Source organism: Coptis chinensis, chromosome 7 (assembly GCF_015680905.1).
Source record: "Coptis chinensis isolate HL-2020 chromosome 7, ASM1568090v1, whole genome shotgun sequence".
NCBI lineage: Eukaryota > Viridiplantae > Streptophyta > Magnoliopsida > Ranunculales > Ranunculaceae > Coptis > Coptis chinensis.
In genome coordinates, this window is record NC_141462.1 from 25845277 (window position 1) to 25861991 (window position 16715).

Genomic DNA, 16715 nt, shown 5'->3' on the forward strand with positions numbered 1-16715 from the left:
TTTCATTTAATTTTATTTGCGGTTCTCTCTCTTTACTATGTTCTCTCTCTTTGTTCATGTAGCAATGTAATTGAATTATGATTATTAAGGTTTTGATGAATAATCTATAACAACTTAGACTTATTATTATTAATTAATATCCTCCTCATTTTATGTAGAGTGAGGATTAATAGGACTAGCTGCTGCAACTGTTGGTTTAACAATGGAAGCTGCTCAACATCTTGAGGTATTTTTGTATTATTATTAATTACTCGACATCAATCTATACACTCGCTCATTTTCTTTGTGATTGCAAAATTAATGGTAACATCTTCATCTCTTTAATAATGACTACTCTTTAATATTTTGCGTGTCTTATCTCATCTAGACGTATGTGTTGTTCTTCAAATCACTTTAGACTAGGCAAGGTTGCCTTAGGCCCTAATAGTTTAAGGTAATCCAACTTAATGAGTCTTATTCACCTCAAGGATTTTATCAATACTTGCACAAAGAACGAAAAAAGTCTAAGCTTTTGAGGCACTATGGGTTGAGTTGTTCATTCAACTTTTCTTCTTTAGGGGAATAACTTGATAAATATACACTTGATTGGCTGATATTATGCTCTAACCTTTGTGTAATATGCTTCTCTAATGGATGTCTCTATCAAAGTCTCAACATACGGGCTTGACAAATTGGAGATAAGCTCTGATAGTCTTTAAGCCAACAACAAATTGCGTTAGCTATGTTTCAGCCTCTTGCTTGAAGACAATAACTATCTGAACGAGAAACCTTAGGAAGGAGTAATGATCTGTAATAGCACTGTCAATTCTTTTTCCATCTTAAATATACCACACACTTGAATGCGAAATTCAGTAGTTGGAGGTGATAATTTGTGTACTTATCGTACGCTCGATGACATTGTTATATACACCAAACCCCTTTTTTCATCTGCCGACTTCCAGAACTTCAATATTTAGCTATGTTGTTTTGCAAGTATCTCATGGAAAGACGACGAAGATAGTCGAATTGGAAGTTCATGCCAAAGAAATCATCATGCTTTCCATATCCTACTGGCTACTACTAGACATGATTTGTTGTTGGTGATGCAAATATTATGAGGTATTACCAAAGAAATCTTAATGCATGATGTTTAGGCGCGAGTAGTTCTTTTAGTGTGTTTTGAGTTGACGTAAACTGTTCTTAGGTCAAGAACATTTCCAAATTTAACACCAATGTTTCTATCTAACACATTGAGATACCCCATAGCACATCGACAATCCTTTGGTAAGAAGTAGCACATAGGATTCTTTTTAGGCAACCTTTTCTTACTTAGATTACTAATACATTGCACTTATTATTGGATTTCTTGGACTTCTTATCGTAATATTGTATATTCGATCTTGAGTTATTATTAGATTGCTTTACTTTTATTTATTATTGTTATTTTTTTTTTCTGATAGATTGATTTGTTGCTTTTAGGTATCATAAAGCGGGGAGTGTGGGACGACACTAGGCATACTGCTCACCTTAAGCTGTTGTGAAATTATGTATGAGCTTAGGGTCATCTTGGTTTCCTTCATTGGGAATGCTCATTTCCTTAATAACATTATGACCGAAAAACATCTTATGTTGTATCATTTCAAAAAATATTGACAAACTAGGTGGGTATGTAAAAGATATTCTTTGTTTTCCATCACTTTGGCATGTATCAAAAAATATATATATATATTGACATTTCATTTTGCTGCTTAGTCTCAATTTTTTACAATACAAGTAAAGTGTGGTATACCACTATAGACATTAACTATGGGTCAAATGCTCACTGGGAATGTTCATGCATGTCCCTAATAGTCGCCTAATTGTTTGAATTCTTTGCTTATTATATTTTTGATAATATGTTGTATACGTACCAATTTAAAGGAGTATATATGTTTGAAGTTTCTTGCTGAATGACAATTAATCAGTCCATAAAATTGCAAAACTGAATTTCCATTCCTTTTTTGTAATAAATTTCTTTCAATTGAAAAGGAAATTTAACTAAAACATGTGACCAAGATAAGACGTGAGAAAAAAAAATATATCAAGTAAAAAATATCAAGGACAATTCATGCCGAAAAAATCTAAAAGAACTTGAAGCGAGCTATCTAAAATATCAAGAACTTGTGGTCTTCTAGACACCACAATCTGTATCCCTTTACCCCATTTGCGAAGCCTAAGAATATGACTTTCTTAGCTCTAGGATCTAGCTTGCTCTCCCTCACATGGTAGTAAGCAGTCGATCCAAACACTCGCAAAATACTATAATCAGCTGGGTTACCTGACCGCACCTCATAAGGTGTCTTGCAATCTATAGCTGGAACTAGTGACCTATTGTATAGGTAACACGCTATGGACACAGCATCTGCCCAATACTCTTTGCCTAGACTGGCATTAGATAACAAACAACTCGCTCTTTCAAGCAAGGTTCTATTCATCCTCTCTGCCATTCCATTCTGCTGAGGCGTGCCCCTAACTGTCCAGTGTCTGGCAATTCCATGTTGCGCACAAAACTCTTGGAAGGGCCCATAGGTATATTCTGTACCATTGTCAGACCGTAGTGTCTTTACCTTCCTATCTGTGCGATTCTCAACCCTTGCCTTCCACTTCTTAAATGTCTCAAACACTTCATCTTTCGTTTTCATCATATACACCCACACATAGCGGGTATGATCATCAATGAATGAGACATAATAGCGGTTACCTCCTTTTGAAGCCACTCTAGAGGGTCCCCAAACATCCGTATGCACATAGTCAAGGATGCCTGTGGTCGTGTGCTTGCTTGACTTGAACTTGACTCTACACTGCTTCCCATAGACGCAATGCTCACAGAAACCCATACTTGGCTTCTTCAAGTCTTTCAAGAACCCTCGCTTGCACAACTCAGACAAACCCTTTTCACTCATATGCCCTAGTCGCATATGCCACATCTTAGTGCATTCAGAATCATCACTACATGCACCCACTGCTACATCGCCTATCACTGTACTACCCATCAAAGTATACAAGGTTCCGTGTCTTTGACCCTTCATAACTGTTAAAGAGCCACTGACAATCTTTTGGACTCCACCTTTGCCCACAAACTTGTGGCCTTTGGAATCCAAGGTACCAAGAGAAATAAGGTTTTTCTTTAGCTCAGGAACATGCCTCACATCAGTTAAAGTCCTCACTATACCATCATGCATCTTAACCCATATCTGCCCAATTCCTACCGTCTTACAAGCAACGTCATTACCCATCAAAACGGAACCACCTTTAATGCTCTCATAAGAAGTAAACCACTTTCTATTCGGGCACATATGGTAGGAACATCCGGAATCAAGAATCCACCTTTCGGCCATATAGTCTTGTGTGGACACACAGAGACTCAACTCGTCCCCTTCAGAGCCTGAAGCATAACTTGCCTCAATTTTTGCCTTACCTTTCTTTTTACCATCTCTCTTGTTCTCTTTCTTTGGGTGAGGACAATTACTTGCGTAATGTCCCTTTTCATCGCAATTGTAGCACTTCACATGTGTCAAAGGCTTCTTTGACTTGGACCTAGATTTCTCATTGCTTGTAGAAGCCTTTTCATACGACCTTCCTCTTGCCACTAGCCCCTAACCTGCATCAATGCTATTCTCTACACGTGTCTTCTTCATTAACTCATAAGAAAGAAGTACACTCTGAACTTCGTCAAGATCGACGTCTTCTCTGTTCATAAATCTAGTCATTAGATGCTCATAGCTTTCTGGCAAGGAGAATATTAAACATGCCGCTTGATCTTCATCATCCATCTTCATACCAACATTCAAATAATCTGCTAGACGTCGACGGAACTCACTAACGTGCTCTTGCATCATTGAACCATCGACCATCATGTACCGATAAAGACACTTCTTAAGGTACATCTTGTTCGTCATGCTTTTGGTCATATACATAGACTCTAGTTTGAGCCAAATACTGGCAGCGGTATTTTCTCCCATCACACTATACATGACCTCATTAGCAAGACATAACCGGATTGATGAACAAGCCTGAAGATCGAACTCTTCCCAATCATCATTACTTACACTCACCGCCTTATATTTAATCCCCTTTAAAGCCTTATGCAAACCTTGTTGGATGAGGATGTCCTTTACTTGGACTTGCCAAATCCCAAAGTTATTCTTCCCATTAAACTTCTCTACTTCAAACCTTGCGTTTGACATCTTGGGAGCCATCTTTCAAGTTACACACAATAACCCAAAAAAAAATTTCACCTTGGAATTTAATCGAACACCTTGTCTACACAAATTTCGAGCACTAAACTCAAAATCCTAGGTCGTATACCTACGCTCTGATACCAATTGTTGTGATTAAATAACTGCGGAAACAACGTTACCCACAACAAACGGATCAATCCAACACAAGGATCGATCCTTCTCAATAGACAAGACTTCAACACCCTCCAAGCAATATCTCAACACTTCTCAATATCAAATAACAAGCATATAAAGTAAAACAATTAATGCAAAAGAGAACCAACCACAAGACAAGGATATATCGTGGTTCGGCAATTTGCCTACGTCCACACTGCGAGTTCCAAGCTTTACTAGATGTCCGGAGTAATAGATTACAAGTTTCTCAATTCACTCACAAAGAATGAACACTCAACTCACAAAGAATTGCTCTCTTATAATCTCTCTCTTTCTTGGTTTTGGAAAAGTTAGGTTTCTACAGAAAAAACCTATATTTATACTATTTTTCGAAAAATTCGAACAGTGAATTTAGTCTTTGAAATCGGTAGAGCGCGGGTCGCGTCTATTGGAGGCGCAGGTGCACTCAAAACACTGGAGGTTAAAGCGCGGGTCGCACCCATCTGAGGCGCAAGTGCGCTCAAAACATTGGAGGTAAAGCGCAGGTCGCGCCCATCTGAGGCGCAGGTGCGCTCAAAACGTAAAAGAGAAAAAAAAAATCCCTTTTTCTCTACAGCTTCCTATTCAAGTAGCTTCAATATGATCATTGCATCATTGAGCATTCTCACATGACTTCAATAAAATTTCTATTTTCCAACAACAAAAGAAGTCGAATGGTTTTTACATGGATGGATTTTTTATTTTTATGGAGAGTGGAGTTTTCACGTTACAAAAAATTTGAATGAGCAATCAATATAATATTTATATCTCATAACTCTGCATAGAGCATATATTTTTCAGAGTAACTTATATAAACAATATCTATAAGGTGGTTGAGCATATTCAGGTGACGTCATATTATATATTCAGTAACAGTCCTGGCCCCCCGAGTACCAAGACTTTAATTGTTTCTGAATGGTTTAGGTGTTTACATTTTTTTTTTCTTTTTTAATTTTTAATTGCTTTTGAATGGTTTCAGGTGTGTCTAAGTTCTTTAAATTTTCTTATAAAGTAATATGATCAAGCATATTGGTTGCAAAAAGATTTTTGTTGTGAAAGATGGCTAGTTCCCTCTTTTTCTGGACTGAATCATTGATTTAAATTGGAAGGAGACTACAATTTTTTTTCTTTGTATATATTTATATTGCTCTATGTTGGTCGCAGGTTGTAATGGACAATGATGTCAATATAGACACTTTGGTGCTTGAAGTTTAATGTTATTTGCAAAGTGGAAATGATAGTGTGTTGCAAGAGCGAAATTGTAAGAACTTCAAAGGATAAAGAGCTTCAATGAAATAGAAGATGTGCAAGAACTTCAATGAAGTGGATAGAAGTAGATGATGAAAGGCCATCATGGGCATCTGCTTTAGATAATCGACTCTTTGAGGAGTCAATACAAGATCGAGAAGGAAAACATCGTTTGGACAAGTGCTAACTTTACAAAGCTAGGATAAGAATGATATATTATGTGTAAATATCCTATGTAACCTGTTGAGTTAACTCCAACGCACCACTTAGGATACAAAGGAGGATGTGCACTATATAAGTCAATTTATTTGATTTAATAAATGTTTGATTGTTCTTACTTGTCCAATCTACTTAATGATTACATTATCCAATACATAAAACGGAAAAGCATACTACACATACTCAACTGCAACAAAAGCAAGTTGGATGACATTCGTATTAGAAAACAAACAAGTTTTCTATATCAACAACACAGAAACCATCAACGCGTGATAGGCAAAACACTATGAATAAAAGCTTACTATTTATGAACATTAGTCACTATTAAAACTGTTATTTTAAATTTTGTCTAGCAAATGGAACTATGTCATAATCAATAAGCCAATAGTTTAATGTTTATCGATTATGCCAATTTTTTTGTTTGTCTATCCTCTAACATATTATTATTATCTTGAGACTACTTTGAATATGAATTAGATTGAGGTCTTGCATATAATACAATAGCTATACAGAAAGCAGTGTAATTAAAAGGGAATAATCCGGGAAGACATACAGACAGGTAAAAATTATAAATCAACACTTACTCGACAAAATAAACTTCTCGATCCCATTAGATGTAGAAGTAATAAGGCATCCAAATAATGTCCATTTCTCCATGCAGCAAAACCAAACTTAATATACAGCAGAGATACCTCCCAGACTTAATAGACAGACAGATTAAAAGTGGAGAATCCGGGTAGACAGACAGACGGGTGAAAATTAAAAATATACTTACTCAGCAAAGTGAACTTCTCAATCCCACTAGATGGTAGCCAAAGAATGTTCATTTCTCCATGCAGCCAAATCAAATTTAATATATAGCGGAGATATCTCACCAATATATATATATATATATATTGAAATACAAAAAATGGAGTAATTAAAAGCGGAGAATCTGGGCAGACAAACAGACAAGTAAATATTCAAGATCAATATACTTTCTCGGCAAAGTGAACTTCTTGATCATCCAAATAATGTCCATTTCTCCATGCAGCCAAAACAAACTTAATATAGAGCGGAGATATCTCACAAGTAAAGATAAAAAAAAGTCAAAACAGAGAATATATTGAAATACATAAAGCAAAGAAATTAAAACCGAAAAATTCAAACTCTTTCAGTTTTATGTCGATGAAACATAAGACTATATCAAAATCATTTTGCATAAGTACTACCATAATTTGTGTTAGGGATATTAAGCCTATCTGCTCTCTGAAATCAATAGCTCACAAACAACCAAGAAATCAAATAACCAACCAGAAAACAAAGCTCCAACGTCAGGATTGTTACTAGATATGGTGTTCTACTGCCAATATATCGCAACCTATTTGAATTCTATCCTAATACTATGAGAAATGAAAACCGATTATTAATAAATTGAACAATACAAACGCCCCTTTATCATATTGGCAAAAATTTCACATGAATTTAATATAAAATTGAGAATTGGGGATGAAAATACCTGATCTGCAGTGTAAAATGAAGCAAAATATGTGTCGGAAAAAGAGGTAGTAGAGTCAATCAATGCCTTTAATTTGAATAGAAGTTGCGATACAAATACTGGCTTATAACATATCTTATAAAAATTTTGGGCCCTAGGCCCAATAATACACGTAGAAGTTTCAAAACACAATACATGTTCTACCTAACTTCGTTCATTAACTTCTAGATAATTGAAAAAAAAAAACTAATTTAAGATATATACAAAACTAGAATCCTACGAAAAGTGAACTTCCAATCACCTAGTAAAACCTAATCTATTAACCTAAAAAACCCTATATATGTACAAAAAAATCAATTGCACTACACATCCAAAAATGAGGTAGCCTATTTTGTTCTTCTTTTCCATTATTTACAATGATTTTCTGACTTTCATATTGAAAATACTGATTAAGTCTCTTTTTTTTTTGTTATATTAATATTTCAATGCATAAACTAAAGAGTATTGTGTTCAATGCATAAACTAAAGAACATGAAGTCATGAACACAACAAGATCAAAGATTAATTTATAAGTAAAAAAAATGAAGCAACATACACATACATGATACATGCATATCAACACATGTTAGTTTGTTTCGCTAAAGTAGATGAAGAACAATTCCTGAGAAAGATCGAGAGAGTGACTGACTAAACTTTCTTTGGTCAACGATACCAATTTACAAAAATAGAGACTCCCAACAATGATATAGAAAATAGTGTACTGATTATTTCTATGATTTGATTATTAACCGCACACATGGCAGTTAAAATTTAGGAAAAATTGAACAACTCATTAAATTAAAAACACATGTTGATTAAGATACCCTACTATTATTTGCATTAGACTCAAGCGCCTGGTCAACTCAGAAAACACACAAATAACTCTATCTAATGAGCTTTACTTGGGCTATTTATTATTTAAAAAACAAAAAATTAAAAGACACCACAAATTTTAGACATCTTAATACACTATAAAGCCCATTGAATAAAAAAAAAGCTTTCTCTCACGCACACATTCAAATGAGAAAAGTCATTGAATTCAAAATTTAACTATTGAAATTATTTTATAGTGGAACCTGTTAGAGAAATTAAAATCGAAAAAATCAAACTCTTTCAATTTTATGTTAATGAAACATAAGACTACATCAAAATCTAAACCTTATTTCTTGACAGTTGTTGGGGGCGCCTTTTGTTGTGCTAAAATGTGGGGGCTCTTGGCGGCTGCCTAGACAGCCTGCCCTAGAGCTGCCCTGCCAAAACCACAAAACGATTTAGCTTTTAGTCCTAATTATAATAGCAAATTGTGTTGGTCTACAATTCTTCGTTTATTAAAATTGGCGCTTGACTGAGTTGACTGTGAGTTGACCGTTTTCTAACATTCGTTTTTTAATGAAAAATGGCTACAATACACTGCACATGTCATGCACGCAGCATACTTGAGGACCAAACAAAAATATTGTGATTAATTAACAATAGGACTAAATATTAAAAACTCCAAGGAGAAAATCAATACTTTAAAAATAAATGCACTTTTAAGATAAACCCATATAATAGGTTAACCAATTTGCTATCGAGAATACACGTATGGAAATTATAGATGCAAGTGGTTAAAGTGACAAAACGTGTTAAGTATATATACTAATGGGCTAACAATTAAAAAACAAAAAATTAAAAGACACCACAAATTTTGGACATCTTAATACACTATAATGCCCATTGAATAAAAAAAAAAGCTTTCCCTCACGCACACATTCAAATTGGAAAAGTCATTGAATTCAAAATTTAACTATTGAAATGATTTATAATGGAACATGTTCACTTCATATTTTAACTTCACATTTTATACAAAACAAAGCATTTACTAATTTTTTCTTTCCTTACATAAATTAAGTAAAATGGCACCCGTTAAATGCTTAGTAAAGTGTATATTAACTTACATAACTGATTTACACTGCCCATTGATACAAAAAAAAACATCATTTTAGTACGTCTAACAAATTATTTGCGATGGGAACTTTGATTAATTAATTTACTGTCTGAATTTCAATATAGTTTGGAAGTAAGATTTTTTATACATAATAATAAAATGGAAAAAAATTATATAAAAATGGTCCCCGTTCGTTGAATGGGTCCAAAAATCTAGTTGATAGCTAGTAACGTAATGACAACTGATTCTAATGAGTTTGCATTCAAGAAGATAGGATTTCCCATTCAGAAAGCACTAGTGGGTGTAGTTTGTTCTTAACTATTTGTAAAACTCGTTATCAATAAACTTTTCACTTGAAAAAAAAAAAAAAAAAAAAAAAAAAAAAGGTGTGTCAGTAGGCGGACTTGAATTGCTAACATGAAAAATCATAAAAAACACACACTAACATGAAAGCACGCCAAATATCACGACACTTAACAGTACCAACACACCAACACGTATTTGGAGAAATTAAAAAGTTTATTGGCCATTCGATGGTGCTAAAATCAGTTTGGAACGTCCTTTTCTTTTTCTTTTTTTGTTATTTTGTCATGTAGTTTTATTTATAGGAACTAGCAACTGTGAACGTGGTACCCACGTGGGCTCCACCATTTATTTATTATTTATTTTTTAAAAATTTATAAACGTGAAATTACTATTTTACCTCTTTCTGCAGACTTTTATCCGATATGGGGGCCTACCTATGACGACACAATTGACAAAAAACTATATTTTAAAATGCAATTACTATTTTAGCCCTCAAAAAATTAAAAAAAAATTAGTAAATAACGATTTTGCCCCTGAATTGTGCACCAAAACACTATTCATCAGACCCTATATTTTTCTAAGATAGTAAGATACAATCCCAACACAATCCCAAGGACTAAGATTACACAAAGGGATACAACACATATCTGAAGTTACAACTTCCACCAGCCACCCATCCTCCTATTTTTCCATCGCCACTGCTTGGAAGTTCTCTGATCACAACATCCAAACAATTCTTACACTACTGTTGGACAGATCCTTGGTACATTGAACAAGACCATACAATCTTTGAGTAGTGCTGCCATTAGTTTTCTAGCTTTTTAAGACCGGTCATAAACAACTTTGAGCTTCTAGAAGTTTTGTCGGATAGTTTGCTTAAGAACTTCTTAGTCTTTTGGCTAGTATTTGCCCGTGCCATACGGCACAAATCACGTCGTCGTTTTAATACGACTCACATCCGCCTCCGTATGGCGCAGATCTGTGGCGCGCCCGGTGCCTCGGCGCTTTCCACCTCCCGTGCGGCAAGACCGATCTGGCTGCGTCTTGATTGCCCCGATCTTTCTGCCCCGGTATAGCGGATCGATGCGCCTTTGGCGCCCCCCAATGCTCATCCGCCCCTAGTACGACACAAATACGCGCGCCTTCGGATCCCCCCCAACGTGCATCCGCCCTCAGTACGACACATATACCCATGCCTTCGGCACCAGCATACGACATAGATACATGCACTTTTCGGCCCCGACATCCGACCGATGCAGACGCCGATCGATTGCGATACGCTTTTCGACGCATCCACCCTATACTCATGTTTCCAGATCCCAACAACCCATAAAAGTTTAGCCCAAAAATAGTCCACACTTTTTTTGGGTGAGGTGGGTGAGGTGAGAAATTTTTTTAAACTCACCCCAAAAAACTTGTTAACTCACCCCAGAAAAACAATCTAGTGGCTATAGTGAGGGGGTGGCACGACCAAATATCACCTTATGAGGTGGAATTTGTCATCCCACTCTTCCCTTCTTTGTTATATAGATTAAAGGATTTAATATCCCTCACATTATTTACATTGACCAAGACGAACTTGTTCTGAAAATCAATTGTACCAAAGATGTTAACATTTGAATATTTCAATAAACAATAATCATACCATATGGTAGCTCCTTTGTTTTTTGGATAGAGTTGTTGAATCTTTGCACTTGCGATATATATATATATATATATATTTCCAAATAAGCTAGGGTTAGGCAGACTCTCACCTGTATTAAATTCAAGAACTACTTACATAGACATATCCATTGACATCCTCTTTTATATAGGCTTATAAATCTATATCTACCCAAAATAGACTGTACAAAAGCTATTTTCCGGTACTAGAAACATGCCCATGAACTAACAGCCTAACCAAGCCCAAAGACAAAAAAAAAAAGACCAAGACTTCATGTCTACCGGCCCAACAGGATCAGACCCAAGAATAGAGGAAGGATCTGGGCAACCCGAACTCCTCCATCTCTACCCGCCTGTAAGCAACCAGCGCCTAAGGTGGTGTCTTCCCCATCGCAAGGCTATGGATTAGCCAATTCGAGAAGCTATTGCCAACTCCTCTCATCAAAAACCTGAATACAACAATCATATCAAAGTTCATCAGCCAAGAAAAACGTTTTCCAACCAATCAATCTACAATATCCGCCCATAAAGAGCAGTTGACTGAAGAGCAACCATTAACTGCTATTGCCTCCCTTGTTTCCAGCCAAACACAACTTTGTTTCAAGTCCCAAACTTTAGAAAGTTCTCACACCAGATCCAAACTTGTTCAGCTTAAAACTCCAAGAACAACCATAGTAATGGAGCCATGGCTTCGACACAACCCAAACTCAGCAAGACTTCTACGGATCAAGAGTGGTTAACTATCCTTTCTACCCATGAGCAATGAACAATTGTACCTATAATACTTTTCAGATCTGTCGGTGATAAAACATAAAATTGGTAGTTTACCTACGAAATGAACGATGAACTCAAAACGTAAGTAAACCAAACTAATTATTGATGTTATATGTTTATCAAAGTTCCTACTTTCAATTTTATCGAGATAGAGTGGAGTAACAAATTCGTTCCACTCCTAGTGCTCTAGCATGGAATTGTTTTCTAATCTAATTAATCAGTCTTAAGTCAATGAGAGCTTTACGAAGGTGTGTTATACTACGATACCTATATGAAATTGATTGTGTGAATTTAACTACGAATGCTATGGAAATATGATTGTTTTTGAATCTAGATAAAGGATTAGAGGGAAATTGAATCCACCTCGAATCCAACTTAATAACCTAACATAGACTCTTGTATCTCGATTCTCATGTTCTTACGGCAAGAATTTCGAGTTCTAATCCCTAGTGTTCATGGCATTTCTACCAAATACTAACTAGCATGTGAGGTCGTCCACCCATTCTCATGGCGAATCACGACCTTCTAGATTGGAATAGACTCTACAATGCTTCTACACTATACCACTAAGTTTTCATCAAGGCTTCATCAACCCCTCTAATGGAGGTTTTAGCCTTGAATCATTCCGCAATCATTCCCATATGAATCTAAACTAAACATATTATCAAGATTCGAAATTTACTAATCTAAACTAAACAATGATTAAATTCTAATTAACAACTAAGAAATGGTAACCAACAATAATTAAAACTAGATCTAATAGATTGAAATAACACAATTCGAAATTGATAAAATAACTATTTTTATTAATCTAATTAATCAAGAACAATGATTCAAAGACTTAATCTATAACAAGAATTGAAAATGGAACTAAACTTAATTTAATTAATAAAACTAGATCTAGAATTTATCTATATTGTTTTAGGTCTAACTAGCTACCATTAACAAAGAGCTAAGCTTTGGTTTTTATATGTCCAGATCCAAAAATCGTGCATAGGCTTGGAGCCATGTTTTCTCAGGCCCAAAACCCAATATTTTCAGTCCAAAAAGGCCTTTTCAGCTGCAGTTGGCTTCAACAGACTTTTCGTCCATTTATGCTCCTTTGATTGGGTCAAGGCTTGGACCATTGGAAAGCTCTTTCCGATCCGGTCGTTTTGACATAAGGTAGGCCCCATTCCGAGGTCTGAGTCCAAAGATACGGCCTTCAGAAGTTCTGCTGACTTGTGTGTTGTTTCTGCCCGTGTTGACTTTTCAGCTTTTGACCGGGTTTTAGGAAGGCTTTGTCTTCTTGAATCTAGGCCTTTAATCATGAAACTCCTTAGTAACCGACCTTTGCTCTTTTATCTCGCTAAAGTGGCAAATTTCTGCACATAATGGACTTTGAAACCTGAAATGCATAAAACACGTGTCGGTGTTAACTCTTAATTATTACTCACATAATTGGTCTAAAAGTATGACTATTCTGGGGTTAAAACTACAGTTTTGGGCTCTTATCAAACCACCCCAAACAGCATTTTGCTTGTCCTCAAGCAAAGATGAGAAATTAGAATAAGTGACCAAAAATGGAGTTCTATCTACTCTCGTTTCACTGAGTGCGATTGCATTGACCATAAGCAACAAGGCCTTAAACCACTAGGAATTCCCTAGTGGACGAGTTATAGCCTCGTGAGAGTTTTCCAGTGAAGGTACTCACAAACTTCAACTATACTACAACGACTAAGAAATAAAACTATTGTTTCCTTATTTATGTCTCAATTATCTATACATCTCACTAGCAATGAATACAGAATAATCATGTCGAAACCTAAACTAATACATCCATAATAATCAATCATCTATGATACAAATATATATACAATGAGTAATACTATGAAATGTCTAGCAGGTTCGTTTTTGAAACTCGGAATAGCATCCTTAAGTAGGTCCTCACATAAATGTCAAGACAAAAACCACTTTGATTTTTCCGCTCAAGTTTTGCTACTCCAGTGTGCGTTGGGCACACTTTACCTTACAATCTTAATGACAACAAGGAAGCCGGAGTCGATCAAACACATCTGCCACTTACTATCACACTAACCTATTCCTAATTGAGCTAGAGGTCTTTATTAGGTGTTGCGGGGATTAGGAGATGGTTTAAGAAGGAAGGAAATGGATATTCAAAAAGGACAAGTCTGAGATAGTAGAGTCTTCATATTATGTAACTAGAGAAAACCGTGTTATTTACTTTTGCTTCTACACTTTGTTTCCATCCTTAGCCATATTTTTCTTTTTCTTTTCCTTGGCTTTTGACTCCCTTTTATTCTATTTTTTTTTTCTTTTCCTTGGATGGAAACTTCTTTTCTTTTTCTGAAGCAACTACTAATTTTTGTTTACACCGGTTTTTCTCTTTTCTTTCTTCCTCATTCATTTCTCAGACTTATTCTAGATTGGGTAGGTTGAATTTTTTTTATTTTGTTTTGTTTTTGTAACAGGGTAAAGGAATTGTGGGTTATGAAAGGCTAAAGAAGGGCTCGAGGGGGCTTACTAGCGGAAAATAATTCATAGGTTTGAATTTCGGCTATATCGATCCAAAGAGGGCCTAAATTCTCGCTTAGGATATGGCATAGTGATCAAGCAAGTGGGCGTGTGATTTCTCTATCCGGATTTTACTTCTCCCTTGTGTCATTTCTCAAATGTTTCGGCTCATATAAGGCTTTAGGATATATATTCTCCACGGGATTTATAGAATAAGTACTCTAGCTTAGATTTCGTAAACTTCTTGCTAACAAACATAGATACTCATGTAATATATTTATAGATAGATGCAAAGATTATTACCTACATATTAACCTAAGTTTCTAACAATTATTCTCGATGCAAAAGCTACATTGAGACTTCTAGATTGTTAAGAGAATAGAGAAAGAAAACAATACCAATATTCCTAAGTGTATAGCATAAACTTATTTATTTATATTTTTGAAATTTTCAACTTAAAAACAAATGCATATTATACATATCTATATCCTAACAGATGCCTTAATTACATGTGTTTCTATGCCCCCCCCCCCCAAATAAGAAGCATGCTTTGTCCTCAAAGCATTTAAATAAAGAGGGTAGAAAAATACCATGGAAAAGCGTGAAATTCTGGAACATCTGCAAAATAAGGTTAGAACATACTAATATAGGAAATAAAAAACTGACGCAACTCTATAAGAGTTCCACCCATTATGGGGTAAACAGAATTAAATTGCTTGGGACATAAGCAGACACTAACAAAACTAAAAACTTACCTTATCTCCCACTTAAGCATCCTCTTCCTCATTAGTGAGACGAGGTTCCTTCGCATCCTGCCAGTCCATTGTAATTTGCCAAGCTTGCTGCCAGTTATCATCTACTAATGTTAACCTGTTAAGTGTTATCATGTCTGATGGGATGTACGGGGCAACCAAATGAGGCTGCACCTGCCATCCCGGCCAAGTCATTATTAGCGAACGAAATTAACCACCCGATTGGTGGGTCTCATGACTTCAACCCTTTTCAATCTGTGAATTGTGCACGACGTATCACGAATTAAACAACTTCGCGTGATGCGGCTTACCAAAACAGGCATAAGAAGATACTTATGCCTCATGCTTTGGGCTCTCTTAAGACTAGCGACTAAAACTCGGGGAATGTCATATCGGCGACGTCCCTCAGCTAAAGCGAGGAAAATGTCACCAGCAGTACTGTTTGCTAAAATGAACTGCCATTCCCCCAAAATATTCATCAGGATGAATAACATGGTGGTGCCTACATTTAGGGACAGGCTACCAAGGGCAATGCTATATCGCCCCTGGTCCATTACTCGAAATACCCCTCCCCCATAATACTCATGGAAATATGTATAATCATAAAGATATGCATTATCGGTCATATATGCCCATGTGTGAACAGGATCAGGTATTGGTAATCCAGAAACTAAAGCGACCACATTTTTATCGAATTGATGTGTCGTGTCTTCGACTACGACGGAGAATTCTTGTTCTCCATCCTGATTACAATAGAATTTAACATGGTCGTAGAAATAAGCGATAAAAGAAGTGGTGAATATGAATCGTCATCACTTACCGGTAGATGGCGCCATCCTAACTTGCGAGGATCCGTAGCCGGAACCAATGTCCATAGGTCTCAGTGCCCAACACATCTTCGAAAGACTGTTCAGGTATGACTATAGGAGATGTCATCTCAACTACTCTTTGAACAGTTCCACAAAAATCCTGGAATGACCCTCTGAAAATTGGAAATTTCCGCGTTCACAGAAGGCAGGGCGCGCGCGCGCTCGTGTAGGGCGCGGTCGCGCTCGTGTGTTAATGCTTTTACAATGTTTTGGGCGCGGGTCGCGCTCAAGGAGGGCGCGGGTCGCGCTCTGACAAAAATTTTCGAAAATGTAAAGGGCGCAGGCGCGCTCTGAAGGGCTGAAACCGGAGTTTAGAGCAAAAAGAAAGAAAAACTTGGAGTGGAAGGTGCGGGATGATGGTGGGATGTAGTGTGGTTTGTTAGTGTAGAAAGAAGGGAGTTTAAATATGTTATAAGCTACCAAAATGAATCGGGAAGTTCCCAAATTGTTTGAAGGCAATTTCCGGAAATAGAAAAATTCAAACCCGAAAACGGAAACAACCCATTTCCATGAGTTTCTATAAATCCGGTATCTTTC

At 36.2% G+C, this 16715-nt stretch overlaps 1 protein-coding gene across 1 annotated transcript in view; it reads right to left on the bottom strand.

Annotated features, from left to right (window-relative positions):
- LOC147486819 (antimicrobial ginkbilobin-2-like protein) overlaps positions 1-16184 on the bottom strand; it is a 34792-nt gene extending 18608 nt beyond the window's left edge. The window contains exons 1-3 of the mRNA XM_086573859.1: positions 16130-16184; positions 11187-11361; positions 10349-10406 (exon numbers count right to left, since the gene is read on the bottom strand). Coding sequence (XP_086429985.1) covers positions 10349-10406; positions 11187-11361; positions 16130-16184 — 288 coding nt within the window. The remainder of the gene's footprint in view (positions 1-10348; positions 10407-11186; positions 11362-16129) is intronic.
- Between the last annotated feature and the right edge of the window lie 531 nt (positions 16185-16715).